The 14,876-nt window shown below is 45.9% G+C and overlaps 1 protein-coding gene across 1 annotated transcript; it reads right to left on the bottom strand.

Moving 5' to 3' along the window:
• Positions 1–841: 841 nt before the first annotated feature.
• On the bottom strand, positions 842–9,318 carry LOC121834677 (protein ALP1-like). The gene is made up of 4 exons (XM_042288404.1): positions 9,256–9,318; positions 6,081–6,224; positions 3,447–3,754; positions 842–1,387 (listed from the first exon to the last, which is right to left on the bottom strand). The coding sequence occupies exons 1-4, from the start codon at positions 9,259–9,261 to the stop codon at positions 1,018–1,020; spliced, it is 828 nt and encodes a 275-aa protein (XP_042144338.1). The 5' UTR covers positions 9,262–9,318; the 3' UTR covers positions 842–1,017.
• Positions 9,319–14,876: the final 5,558 nt, after the last annotated feature.

Raw genomic sequence — 14,876 nt, 5'->3', positions numbered from 1 at the left:
CCATCTACTCATTCATTAATGCAACACTTCACTGAATAGCACAATATTTATACATGACACTGAAATATAACAGACAAACAATGCTTGAGTTTGCTACAGCTTTTTTTATTTTTCCTAACCATTGGAGAAAAAAGTGCAATAAAATCTTGACTTGAAAATATTTGTTTTGAGACCAACATTGGAACCCCAGTAAAATAGATCTTTGAAGGAGCAAAAAGTGATGTAATTTTTTACATTACTTTAATAAATAGCATAAAGAAAGAGGAACTGCATGTTACAATTACAAAATGAAAAAAAAAAGATTGTGGCAGTAGAAAACAGCACAAGCAATAATAAAGAAATAATTATTAACTAGTGCTAAGTGGAAAGAATAGTAGTGAAAGGACTACATAAATATTCAATACATCTTAAAACACGAGGCCATATGTTGAGTGAGAAATCCCAGCACCCTTCAACTGAGCTCATCGAATTTGCAATGAAATATTTTACCCTACTGCTAGATGACCTACTCTGAAGCCCGGTGGCTTCAATATATATGACAATTTTACATCACCCAACTTTATTAATTACTCGTCTTCATAGCGCCGAATGGCACAGCAAAGTGAATCTAACTAAACCTCCAACTCTAAATATTAGTTGAGTTGGATTCGGATCAAATTGGCGACGACAACGGGAAGGGGGAAGCGAAGGAGAAAAAGATGAGAATGATCTACTGAATAATGTAGAATAAATCAACGTTTTAGATTAACCAATGAGTTTGTAATACCAATATAGGGATCATTACATCAGTTATAGCTATTAACTGTAGGATATCACCGCACAATGGTATATCTCATTATCTGCAGGTCGATGTGCCGTACAAATGGCAACCAGCATGTAGTTTTGAAACGCCGCTGTTAGATGGCACAGAATTGCTAAAAGGGTCTATTGCATCCCACAGTGCACTAAAAAAATTGCAATTAAAAAAAGAAAAAGAATGAACATGGCCCAAAGGGCAAACCTGAGCTTTCAGATTGCTTAGCGCTGCAGTACAGCATCTTGCCAAGAAACCTCACCTGCAGGACTATTGAAGTACTGCATGTAAAGGTCTCTGACATAACGGGCCGTAAGGGCAAAGCTCCGAGCTAGAACTCTGGCCACTTGCATCGGTGGCTGCACAAGGAGCCTGCGCCACTGGCCGCCTTTCCTTTGTCCAGCTGCATTGATGTAGTCGGCGTAGCTTGCAGCGCAGTATGTGTCGTCTCCCCCATGTTGACTCATGAGAAAATTGTGCAGGACGCAGAGAGCTTTCACTAGCTCCTCTGCATTCTGCGGATTTTCCCCGAGCCTCCTCTCGAGAATCCTCCAGCGAGTCACCAAGATTCCAAAGGCGTTCTCGGCGCATCTCCTGTTACATGTGACAAAAGCAAAGAGCAAGGTCATTTCTTCAAGCCCATCTACACTTGGTGATAACCTATTTCTGCAATGAAGTGTGAGGCAGGCCAAGCCTTCCAAGTGACCTAAGGAGAGCTGGGCAACAAAAAATAAAGGGAAGGTTAGAGACATTATCCCCTCCTCTCTCGTTTACTTGCGTTACAACAGATGAGCATCACTGAGGAGAGAGAGCTAAGGGAACTTTCTTTTGTCCACCCCCCCCCCCCCTCCCTTTGCTGTCAGTCATACAGAGAGTGGGGCCTTCAGCACTGTGGAACTATGCTAGCCTTGACAACGTAACAAAAAAATTTTTACCCCATTAAAGACATTTTAGCATACAAATAAACCATCCCAAAGTTTCTGCAAAGGGTATGAACACAGTTAAAATGTTGGCATTGGAATCTAGAAGTAAAAAATTGACCTCGAAGGTATGCACTCCTTGATCAAGGAGTGCGGACTTTCGAACAACCATATGTGCAAAGTGAACAAGAACTGTCATCCGACTCAAGAAATAACTAGTGCAATCAACCATTTTCTGGTGATTGTGGTGTTCAGAATTAATTTATTTATGTGCACGTAAGAATCGGTAGTGAGTTAGTTTTCAAATAATTAGTTGTCACATATACCTGCGCGTTAGAATCGTGCAAATACAGTACATAACAATTATTAGAATAGTTTGTATGTTTTGCAACTGCATCATTACAAGACTGGAAAGGTTCCTTTGCTCTTTTAATGCGTGGAACACATAATAATAAAAAAACCTCATTCTAGAAATTTATCCGCCCTCACATAGCCACACCTCCCGTCCATCCTTTCCTCTTAGGAAATGCATTCCATGCAATGGACTTGCAAACAAAAGTCGCCGTTACTTCTTTCTTTTTTATTCTTTTTTTTAACTTTCAGGTTTCTTGAATTTAAAAGGCCTGAGAACAACCACCTCACATTTTGCTAGCAATGTTAGACACTTTTATTGGATGCGTTCTTGCAAAAGCTGAACCCTTACCTCCTTCCCCGGTGTTCGTCACCAGTTATTTGAAGTGTAACTCTTTTGGCATACAGCATCCACTGTCGATGCAGACAAGCAGAATCATCCGAAAAAGGTGGCACTTTAATCAGCTGGTGACAAACATCGGAAGGCAGAGGAGGGTGTATATGTTCTGTTGAAAGTTTGCTAAGTTGGTATGTAAATTAGAAATCGCCCTAGCAAACTACGTGATGAACATTGATCCAATAGAAAATCTGGAAAGATCCCATCTCAGTGGACATGTAATTTGTTGCGTTTTATGGTTTGCCTAAGCATTCTTCTGTTGTTGTTGTTTTTCGTGAAGTGTACAACTACGTCTAATGAATGGTCATGGCGTTCACCTAGTCACCAGTTTTATATAGTGATGGCATGCAACAAACCTAGTGGCACTGTACCTGCCCTTAGAGGAAGCAGAGTAACGCAATTGTTTGATGCGTGCACTTTGCTGACAAAGCGTTCCTCTCCCTCGTCTTCCCCAACAGAGACTCCAAATATAATCCACTTAATGGGAGGGATTGACGGAATGCTGAAATAGTAGACAATTCAAAATCCGAAGCTGGTCTTACCCTCTTGAAGACTATACTGACGTGAAAATGGTAAAGCATTAACATTTTGAAGTTTTCTTGCATTACTATGCAGAGTTGGAGCTTTGGTGGCATTCTTCACTAGTTGCTGACATCGCATTCGAGTTTGCGTTACTTTCCTTTCTTCAGGAATATATACAGTGGCTCCAAACAAACCTATACCCATCAAATCAAGGCATTTTGCACCTTGTACCACCCAAAAAAGGCAAGATGAAATGTGTACTTGGCAAGATACTGAAATACTCTACTTCACTTGGTGACTAAGGCAGACTTCAAGCTACATGTCGCTTCACTGAAACACCAAAGGATACGTGTGCGGAGCCAATCCCTCTCCTCCACTAGAGTATTATGAACATTGGAGTTGGCAGGTTGGCATTTAGGCACTAGTATCAGATTAGCCTTACAGAAATTTAAGTTTGTGTCACCTTGCTCGGCTGAGGCGGTAGTTGAAAATTCGCTTTTCGGCATCAACTCCACGTCCAGGGTAAGGCCTAAGAAAATCTGGCCTGAGCTGGAAAGCCTCGTCCCCCACGAAGACACAAGGCGCAGGCAGCCTTGTATTGGGCAGCGGTAGATCCCGGGGCAGCCCCAGACGGCCTTCCTCGAGGAGTTGTCCAAAAATGGACTGCTTGAGGACTCCTCCATCGCTCTGCTTCCCGTAGGCACCGACATCCACGACCACAAACTTGTAGTCGCTGTCGACTACGGCAAGCAGCACGATGGAGTATGTCCCCTGAAATTTATGGTGTGTTATTCACGGGCAGCGTGCGTAGTCATGAAATAATTAATAAGAAACATGATTTTAGGCAATGTAAGAGACAATAAACCTCCGAAATCTTTTTCCTATTTTTCAACAGTTCGACCGTAAAGAATCAGCAGTTCGAATTGAGCCACAGCCACATGCGGCAGCATTATGTATGCTCTGTACTGAAATCATTAAAACTTCTTTGTGATCCAGTTGACTGCTTTTCGGATTGGGAAAAGTACAGAGAAAGGAGTAGCAACTTTCTACAGAAGACACCATGAAACCTTCTGCTGCATTACACCAGTAGGCATATCATTAACTGCATTTAAACAAGTACCAAGCTCAGGGGTTGATGTAATTAGTAGATGCTAAGAAAATTGTAAGTAATGCTACATGTCATGCAAGGAAAATATTTGTGTTAATGAAAATAATTATATGTTTTTTTGCAAAGATATTTTTGCTGTAGAGCAAGTACTATGATGGATGTACCGTAAAATACCGAGCGTGTGCCCTCGCTTGTGTGAGCAGCCCCCTCCTAATATTTTTGGCAATAATTGTATAAGCACCATTGCCCCCACCCTCGGTTTCCGTCGAACAAACTTACCATAACCCAGCAGTGGTTTTTCTTTCTTTTATAGATTTCTTGTAGTAACAGGATTCTTTCATATAAAACAGAAATATATGTTATTATTTAGCTTTGTTCTGGGCTCTTTTGCTGTGGCAGTGCTTGGAGACAATATGAAGTCAAGCGAATCCAATCCAAGACGGAAAGGAACCTGACACGCAACCGCCATCTTCTCTTCGCCTGCGTCAAGAACTGTTGTCTTTGTGCAGAAGAAAATCGAATTCGTGGAGTGGCATCGAGAAAATGGCAAGAATGTGTATTTGACTTTGCACCATTTCAAGTTGGACCGTAAGAAAATCCACGAGCGGGAGGAGAAGTACGAAGTTTTAAAACTAAAAGAACTTTGGAAAGAGCAAGCTCCGGTGCAACATCGTAAACATGTACAAAACAATGGTTTGAATGGACACACCTGCGAATAGAACCAACAACCTCGGGGGTACAGTTTGGATTGCCAACACCGGCAGTGCTAGGCAGGGGTTCACGGTTGCTTTGACAGCCTGCGCCTATGGCCACAAGCTACCAGCGTTCGTCATCCTTAAGGAGCCAAGCAGGAAGGTCCCAGCAAGAGCCTTGATGAGCCTCCATATACCAGGTGAGAACCTTTTTGCTTGCGACCTTATGACTTAGGAATGCTACGCATTGTGAGGTGCGGCCTCACAATGCATAGCATTCCTCAGTCATAAAGTCGCAAAAAGGTGCTCACCTGGTATACGGAGGCTCATCGAGGCTCTTGCTGAGATCTTCCCGCTTATCCCTCTTTCTTGTTTTTTCATCCCTAGCGAATGTTTGCGTCACAGTTTCCAAGAATGGATTGGATGACAACCGAAAAGTTATACGGGTGGCTAGGGAGGATATGGGGCCCAAACATTGACAACGGGCTGCGACTGCTAGTGTTAGGCCAGGCGTCCATACGTAAGACCCCGGCGGCTAAAGACACAATCGAGGAGTGCGACACTGACGTCGTGTACGGGCCAGCTGGATGCGCCAGTCTGCTTCAGCCCGCAGACGTGTTCTGAAATAAGCCATTCAAGGCCAGTCTTCGAAGGACCTGGGAGGCCTTTATGAAAAAAGAAAAGGGGACTCTGAAAGGCAATCTGCAAAAGCCATCATGGCAGGACGTCCTGGACCTCGTAGCCGAGGGTGTTCTTCCGCCCCGTAAGGACCTGTCGCGCGTTTGTTCAAAGGGTGTGGCATCGCAAACGCACTCGACTGGTCCGAAGAGGGCGATCTGCACAAGCGGCTCTCCGACATCGGTGCCGTTGTCTCCGAAGACCCTGACGAGCTGAAGGCCAAATGTCTGAATCTCATTTTTGGCTCGAACTCCGAAGAATCTTATTGCGGATTCGACAGCGAATGATGCGAACGCCAGACGCTCTGTTATGAATCTTTTGCAGATGAAAAAATAAATGCTATTAAATAAACTTTTTTTTTTTTTTTTCAGACGATGCAGACTGGCTGTTTCTTTTCCGTTTTACTGGTTGCCATTTTGTGGACGCCATCTTGAATTTTGGTCCCGGTTCGACCAAGGGCCCCCTCCATATTTTGGAGGAATTTATCTCTAAATATAGGGGGGAGTGCTTGCCCAGTATTTTATGGTAATGTAAACACAGACAGTAATGAAAAGCCTTAGAATTCCATCCTTACAAAATGCTATAAATTAAAGAATGTAGCATGAAAATTGAGGCATACCTTGTAATTGAAATACATGCTGCCGGATTTCGCAGGAGCTTGGATCATGATGTGCTTCCCATCGACAGCACCAAGGCAATTCGGAAACTGCCAGCTCCTGCTGAAGCCCTCGGCAACCTGAAGCCACGCATTTGTATCTGGTTTCTGGAAAGAGACAGGATACAAGAACTTAAAAGGCTCACTTGGAGTTCCAAATGTTTCCATGCTTAATATTAGGCACACACACATAGTGACTAACACTCATATTTCCAGACATTGATTCAGTTAATCCATATATAAATGTTTATAATGAAATACAATGTTACCCCTCAGGTAGCAGCAGTGCCGTCAATCTAAACATGTGGGCTTGCCAAGAAGGTTTCTCCCAGTCTGCCACAACCACTGTTGATGGGCTGCTTTGAAGAAAATATCAGCAATTGCTGGTGGCACCAGATGGAACTAACCTAGATTTAAGTTATAAGTGCCTTAAATGCATTGTTGCAATCTCACCCAACCTTAACACTGCCACAAAAGCGCTCAACTTTTGCGGAAGAGTGCTATCTTAACGGCTACTACTTAAGATACTTATCACATGATGGGACCTATCCAACGACCAGACAGTGACATGAGGAAATAGATGGACCGCTCAAGTAGCTTCTTGATTGCCGAGTCTGTTTTGCAAGTGCAACAGTATCAAAGAGCAAGTTGCAATATCACCGACTCGTTTAATTCCAGTCACTTGTTTCATTGCCAGAAAAGTAAGCATGTTCAAGGCAACAGTTTCATTTCTAATGCAGGTGACTGCAATGTGTACAAAAAACAAATGCTTTTGTAAAACACAAACACAAAGAATGCGACCTTGATAAAATAACTAAGTAATTTGCAGCTTCCCCTTTGATATCGGTAGACGACGAAAACAGACACAGCCATAAGTCATCCACCTGAGCAGTCCATCTACTCTCCTCCACCCCGATCTGGTTATTGGGTACGTATGATCACAAGATGAGTATTTGAAAATTATAGCTGCTAGAACAGCACATCTCGTTGAAAGTTTGTTGCTCCCGTGGGGGTATTATGGTTGGGCAGGACTGCAGCAAGCCAGTTTAAGGAACTTATACTTGTACAGTCGCGTATAAAAGAAACACAAATGATGGAGCTACAGCCTCTCGCTCTCGTCGCACCATTCAACGGTAGCCAGCGGAAGCTCGCGCACAAGCGCTTACTGTCGTGTGCTTCGAAAGTAGTGACGGTGCCGAGAGGTCGGCCCTGTCGAAAATTGTGATTCGCACAGTGATTTGTTTCAGAGTTCCAGGAGCCTTTCCAGAGTTGGCAAAGCGGTGGACGCTTATCAGATGACCCGCAACACGTGCAGAAAGAGGAACAAAAAGAAAAACATCCGCTTTATATTTATCTTGACGTGACATGATGATTCACGCTTTCGCGTGGGTTTGACTGTTTTTTGTGCGGCAAGAAACGCACAAACAAGAAGTGATACCATTTTAGAGCGCAGCTCTTAGGGGCCCGTTTCCGGCTTGAGCGGCGTCGCCGTCGGCGTCGGCGTAACCGCGCGGTGCATCATGGGAAATGTCCCATAATGCACCGCGCGAGCCCCCCACCAAGGTCACGTGACCTCGTGGGGGTTCACGTGACCCCCCCGAAGTCACGTGACTCCCCTGAGGTCACGTGGCCCCCTCCTAGAGGTCACGTGACCCCCGCCGATGTCGCGTGACCCCCCGATGACGTCATCGTCACTGATGACGTCACCGGCATCCACATCGTCATCGTCATCATCACTGATGACGTCACCGGCATCCACATCGTCATCGTCATCACTGATGACGTCACCGGCATCCGCATCGTCATCGTCATCATCACTGATCACGTCACCGGCATCCACATCGTCATCGTCATCATCACTGATGACGTCACCGGCATCCACATCGTCATCGTCATCATCACTGATGACGTCACCGGCATCCGCATCGTCATCGTCATCATCACTGATGACGTCACCGGCATCCACATCGTCATCGTCATCATCACTGATGACGTCACCGGCATCCACATCGTCATCATCACTGATGACGTCACCGGCATCCACATCGTCATCGTCATCATCACTGATGACGTCACCGACATCCGCATTGTCATCGTCATCATCACTGATGACGTCATCAGTGACGTCACTGATGCCGTCACCGGCATCCGCATCGTCATCGTCATCATCACTGATGACGTCATCAGCGACGTCACTGATGACGTCACCGACATTCGCATCGTCATCGTCATCATCACTGGTGAAGTCATCAGTGACGTCACTAATGACGTCATCGGTACCCGCATCGTCATCGTCACTGATGACGTCATCAGTGACGTCACTGATGACGTCATCAGTGACGTCAGTGATGACATCATCGGCATTGGGGGTCACGTGACCCCCAAGGTAACGTGACCCCCCCCTGGTTAGTTTAACCCCCCCCCCCCCCCCAGTGCCCTTCCCTCCTCCTCCTCAAGAGCTGCGCTCTAATTCGGCGTTACAGGGAGTTGTAAGCGGCTTTCATTTTTTATTTCTATTTAGACGTGTGGGCAGGCCGAGGCCACGATTATATACTTCGCATTGCTTTTCCAACTCTGCAAAGGTTCACCGCTTAGTGCAGTATGTGGCAAAACTCTGAAACGAATCACTGCGCGAATCCCATTTTCCAACAGGGTCGGCCGCCCGGCACCGTCACAGCTCTCGAAGTGCACCATAGTCTGTGCAAGTGCGAGAGATTTCGCTGGCGACCGTTCAATGGCGCGACGAGAGCGAGGCTGTCGCTCCACCTTTTGCGTTCCTTTTATACGCGGCTGTACATCGAACGCTGGTTCTGGGTTGGGCTGCCTCCGCTCTTTTTGATTTCTTGCAAAATCTGTTTTTCTACGGCTATGGAAATTATGTTTCACAAAGTGCGAAGACGTCTTCAGTTGAAACTACTGATCCCGACACCCAAACAGATTGTGGTATTAATAAGCACTGCCCTTACACACCCATTTATATGACCGTGCTGCATCATAACGTTGATAGGTCCAGACTTTGCATGCTGTTGATTAACTTTGCTTAAACACATGCACTTAACTGTGACACAGTGTCGACATTCTGCGCTTCACGCATGTGCAGTCACCTTAAATAGGGCTCTTTGTAGGAAATGGTACTTACAGCCATGTACAGTGGCTGCAGTCTTTTCCACAGAGCTCTGCAAGTGTCGCGAATAGCCGACCGTGCGGTGGATATGCCCACTCTGAATGAGAGGGCAATGTCCTGCACCAGGTCACCAGATGACATATATCTGCAATGGGAATTCAGAAATTTGGTTTTAAATTGCGGTAGAAGTTGTGAAACGAGAATTGTGATAATGAACATATTAATATAACGGAGAGAACAACTTGAATGTTTCACAGTGTGCAATTAATGAGTTTGTAGCCCAACAGTCGTGGTCAATTTGGTGTCTACTAACACTAAACATAGAAGGACTGGTCTAGGCAGTGTATGCTTAGAAGGTGGACAGCAGAGGTCCGTTAAGGGATACTTCAACAAAATTAGAAATATTCCCGTCGTGTTCAAAAATAGGTTGAATATGATCCACAATACCCGTAAATGACAATCGCACATTTGTATTTTGAGCCTGGTGGCTGTATTTTTCGTTATAAACGGCCCACTCTGGCAAGCGCCCAAAGAAGGCCCAGCGGAGACCACCTGACATCCAACGCAATTGTGACGTAGGTCGTCTCGGTACGAGCAACGCTACGGCGAGGCTGACGCCGAGAGGATGGCCTTGTCGTTCCAGCCACCGAAGCGACTGCTTTTGTACGAATTTTGAGTGACGGGTTAATCTTCTATAATCTAGTAGGGAGACAATAGCGACTTCTGCGACACACAAAAGGCATTCTCTCGTCGTGGCCGGAGGCGAGACAATCACCGTCACTAGCTGTCAAGGTCCCTAGACGGGCATTACAAACGAGGTGTTAGTGATATCCACCAGGTGCTCTCTGCTAATCGTTTAATTCGTTTTAAAATTCCTTTTCGTGACTTTTTTTAACAAGATATTGGTATGTTCGATGCGATACTGCTCGTTTGAACACATATAGACCAACAAATGAGCGCCGAAATTTCGTTGTAGTATCCCTTTAAGTATAGGTAGAAGAAATGTTATGTGGCACAACAACGACTGAAGCGCGAAACACATGTACGACGAAACCGTTCGGTCCGACGTCCGATCAGGCAATACGACAATCGGAAGCAAGAGTTTTCAACGCTCTCCGGTGCTACAAAAACCCTCCCCAACGAAGGTCATTCCAGCAGCTCGCACGTTGAATCGCACGGTTTCGTTTCGCACGGTTTCGTGTGTTTCGCGCTTTATGGATGTGACACCACTGATGAGTGGACCCAATATTCGCAACATCTACTCGAAAATGCATAAAACTGTAAAAGTATGTTCTAGAATGTGCTGAGAATCGCCAATAAGCATGCATGCACCTTCCTTAATATGTCCACACACACAGCCTGCTATTTGTTAATACCTTAGCGTCATGGCCAGCCGCTCCCCTGGGCAGATGGGCTCTCTGCATAAATAGGACCTTTCAAGGTCCGCATGAAGAAGCCTCAGAATAAAGTCAAATTGAAGTGGCGTCATCCGGTAGGACTTCTTAAAATACAGCAGGTCCCCGTCACGCATCCTTTGCATCTGAAATAAAAAGGAAACAATACAGATTACCAATCATTTAGGACACTGCAAACATTAGTCCACTAGGCAACACACAAACAGCATCTTTGTCCACATGAGAACAGCACTGACTTAAGAACATCTTTAGTCCACTTATGTGGATAACAGGTAAGAAGTTTGCACATTTGTACAGACATAAGTAGTAGGATTGTATAGGGCAGGGGATGTCAAGCTGCGGCTCTTCGGGTGTTGAAGTGCGGCTCGCGGCTCCCTTCTCTCTTCCTCCGCCCCCTCCCCCGCCTCCCTCCAAAGAGAAATGGAACGCTTTTTATATCGAAAGACAGGTTGCAGTTTGGTAGTCTTCTGCTACTGCTACCTTATGTACAGTCGGGATGCTTTTGACTCGGATAGATTGAAAGTGGTTACAGTTTCGTTTATTGCTCTGAGCAGACGTTTGCCGCCCCCCCCCCCCCCCCCCCCCGGTGCTCTTGGAAATTTCGCGGTTTTGTTTGCGGCTCTTGGGCCGGGTCAGCCTGGCCACCGCTGGTATAGGGTGTCACTGTAAAACGCACCGCAAAAGTCTGCTGCGCCTGTACGCAGGAAGCACACATCTTCTACGAAGGTGTATTGAGCGGCGGATGTACTCACAATATAGTGTGGGCGGAGTTCAGTTTAAGCAAAAATTAAGAACAACCTTTTCGTGGAGGGCATCAATGTAGACCAATGCACACAACCTAGAGTGGTGCTCGTTGCTCGCACGAAACCGGTAAGAAATAACAGCCACAGTTGAAAGCCAATTTGTCGAAGGGCGTTTGGTTGAATAGGCCAATTCACATTGGAATGACTAGTTGAAGGACAATTCGTCGAAAAGGCCAACTCGTCGTCAATCGTCGGAGGCCACTTCATGGCCATATTGGAATTAGCTCCTTTATCAGAACACAGATACACACTAGAAATATTGTCATTGGTACGTTTGGCGTCTACGGTCCTGTCGGCGAGGGTTCAATAGAGCGTTTGCGATATTACCCAAACACCAAAGGGCATTTTGGGAATGTAGCTGCATGCGCCACAGCAGCTTGCTCTTGGCTGTACAAAATTATTTGAAGTTAATAACAAAAATAAGGCAACGAAGAGCGCACGTCCAAAGAGGTATTTGCTCCCAACGTCTACTGCTGCAGATGCAAGCATGCGCAGCACGTGGAACTACAAATCCAGCAGGCTCCTTGGCACTTGGCAATTTGGCAAATGGTTTATTGGTGCTTCATAAAAATGTTGTTCAAAAGAATGTTTGCTTCTTCGGTCAAAACTCTTGGTAGCAACTCTGGAAGACATTTCGTACAAAGAGCACAAATTAAACAAGGATAAAAAAAAAAGAATGAGGATGACACAATCCTGCACTTGTCTCAAAGCTCGGTTCTATCTTTGCCTTTTTGTAGATATCCCTTCACTATTCTAACCTAACCAGGATGCTCTACTTTGTCAAGAAAATGTATGAGACTGGAGGGCAAAAAGTAGTAAGATACAATTATAAAAAGACATTCGCCTTGTACCGTCTTCTAGCCAAGTCGACAAATCGCCTTCGCAATTTGCAATTGCCCTTCGCCGAGCTGCCCTATTTGACTAATTGGATTTCGACGAGTTGGCCAATCCCTCTGTCACTGGAGTGAGAGCAAAGCACCCCAAACAACGAGCTCGACTTGTAGCATTTCCTGCAGTACAACATAAGGTGAAGGAGAGCATACTAACTGTAGCCCAAGTCAAAGTTAAACTGACTTGGTCACAAGAAGGCTGCAGGGAATGACATTGTAGCCAAGAGCGAAATCTCCTAAAAACAGCAGGAAAAGAACAGTCCCACGACCCAAGGCAGTTGCAAAGATGACAGACGGTGTAGTGCGTTTGTCGTTGTCGGCTCCGAGTTGATACTGTTAGTGACGTGTCCTCGTGCTGTATAAAGTGTCAACAGTAATAATCCAGGTACTCTGATCAAAAGGAAGCTCATTGTTGCCACTTCAAAACGGTGGGTAGAATTGCTCATTCACCGTGTTCACAGTGACTACAGTCACACCAAAGGTGATGGCATGCTCGTGCATATGGTTGCGCCTTCTCCTAAAGAGCAGCAACGCTTGTGAAGGCCCGTGTTGCAACATCATAGTATGCCAAACTAAGGTAACATTTTGCCAACATTCATAGTGCGTCCCCACAATACGCAGCCTCCCTCCCGTGCGGATGTAGACGCCAGCCTTATCACTATTGGGTCTAACCAGAGGCCTATAAAGCCGGGGTCCTGCCCTTGCCAGCACATCATGTGGTTTGTACTGGTCACCGGTTACATCGCCCCTAATCCCAGACCGTGTCCAACCTGCCCTCACTGCGAGAAGGCAGTTCATGAGAATGAGACAGCCCTACAATGCAACCTATGTGACCAATGGCTCCATCGCAAGTGCGAAGGACTTGTTTTGCGGGTCGTGCCAGCTTCCACCACTGGATGACTTAATGTTCTCGCATCCTTGCTCTGGAACCCCCCCCCCCCCCTGCAACCCTTCATACTACTGCCAAGGTCTCACCCAGCACCCCAACCATACTCCCGACACACTGACTCCGCGCCCAGAAAGCAGCGGCACATTGACATCTGGTACTTGAACGCCTGCTGACGGCAAGTACACTCTGGAGGAGTCTACCTGGAAACCTCACCGAACACATCCCTTGTGATCCTAAGAAGGCAAAGTCAACAGCCCTCGCCAAACACATACCCCGTGATGCTGAGAATTGGCAAAGTCAATAGCCCGGACACACCCACAAGACCTTCCAAACAGTGTTTCATTACTTTCTTCTCTGGTCATTTTACAGCTCATCACCTTCATCTTTAAAAGTTATCGCTGCTTTTTCCATCCTGTCAAATGTAAATATATAGAAGGAATATATATAGGTCGGCGTTGTGGGCACATCAGTTGCATTGGCCCCAGCTTTCGCCTAACACCAGCACAGCTGAACATTCCTACCAACCAAGTGCAACAAATATTATCAATATTAGTTACATTAAAAGTTAAAGGAAGAGTGCAAGCGAGCTGGTTGAGTACATACATTATTTTTTTTTAGACTTGTGTTGTGCTCTCCTCCTTGTCCCCACTCTGCAGTGTTAAAATAATGTCTATAATCAATTACATGTTCCATCCCCTCGCGATGCGAGCAGCAAACACGACTCTCGGTCAACTGCTTCGGTGCCCATCCTAGCCCTCTTCAAAGGTTATGTTGATTATTACAGAAAGGGAGCTCCCGGTGCGCTACACGTCGACTCTAAATTGATGCCACACTCAGATGCGCAATAGTGAGTCAATTAGTTGTGGACACTTGCAACGCTTCGTTCGAAGGGTCAAAGATCTATTCCCATATTTGTAGTTATTTCGTCTGTCGCATAGCCTTATTACCCGGATACAGTCTCGCTTTCATTACAGTCCTGATAATCAAAGGAAAGTGCTCTTACCGTCGTGAAATATTCGCTCTCATGGTGGCGTCGTCTCCACGCTGGGCGAATCCACCACTGTCGCTTCTTTCTGCGCTCCCGCAGAAGAAGAAGCTTCTTCTTCAGTAGAAGGAGTCTCCGGTGGTGCGGAACGTGCAACATCGCTAGAGCAACGCGTCAGAGGCGAGATCGACCTGCGTACTTCGGCGCGAACGAGGTGAACGAGGCGCGGAAGAGATAGAGATCGAGAACCGAGCCCGTTGCCAACATTTGACGTCGAATTCCTCTAACCTTGTAGCCTAAGTAATAATGGGCAAGTCAATTAGCTCTGAGTAAGTTAATGAGGTGTACAAACAAAGTTATATTTAATTTAAATTCATTTAGTGTTGTTTTAGAACCTGAAAAGAGCACGCTAGTATTCTCTATTGAGCAGAAGGGCAATCGTAGGAAGTCAGGCAACACGCACTGGATCACGGAACTGGGCGGAGCCGATCGGAACCGTCGGAACGACGCGTCGGAAGCTCGGTCGGAAGCATGTGTCTCGCCGGAGACGCGGTCGGACGTCGGAGACGCGGTCGGACGTCGGATCGGACGTCGGATCGGACGGTTTCGTCGTACATGTGTTTCGCGCTTTATTCCAAAAAATGCCGCAGTTGC

The sequence above is a fragment of the Ixodes scapularis genome, unplaced genomic scaffold (genome assembly GCF_016920785.2).
Source record: "Ixodes scapularis isolate PalLabHiFi unplaced genomic scaffold, ASM1692078v2 ptg002869l_1__unscaffolded, whole genome shotgun sequence".
NCBI classification, from domain to species: Eukaryota; Metazoa; Arthropoda; class Arachnida; order Ixodida; family Ixodidae; genus Ixodes; species Ixodes scapularis.
The sequence above is the reverse complement of the archived record's forward strand: the minus strand, read 5'-3'. Positions and strand labels throughout refer to the sequence as shown.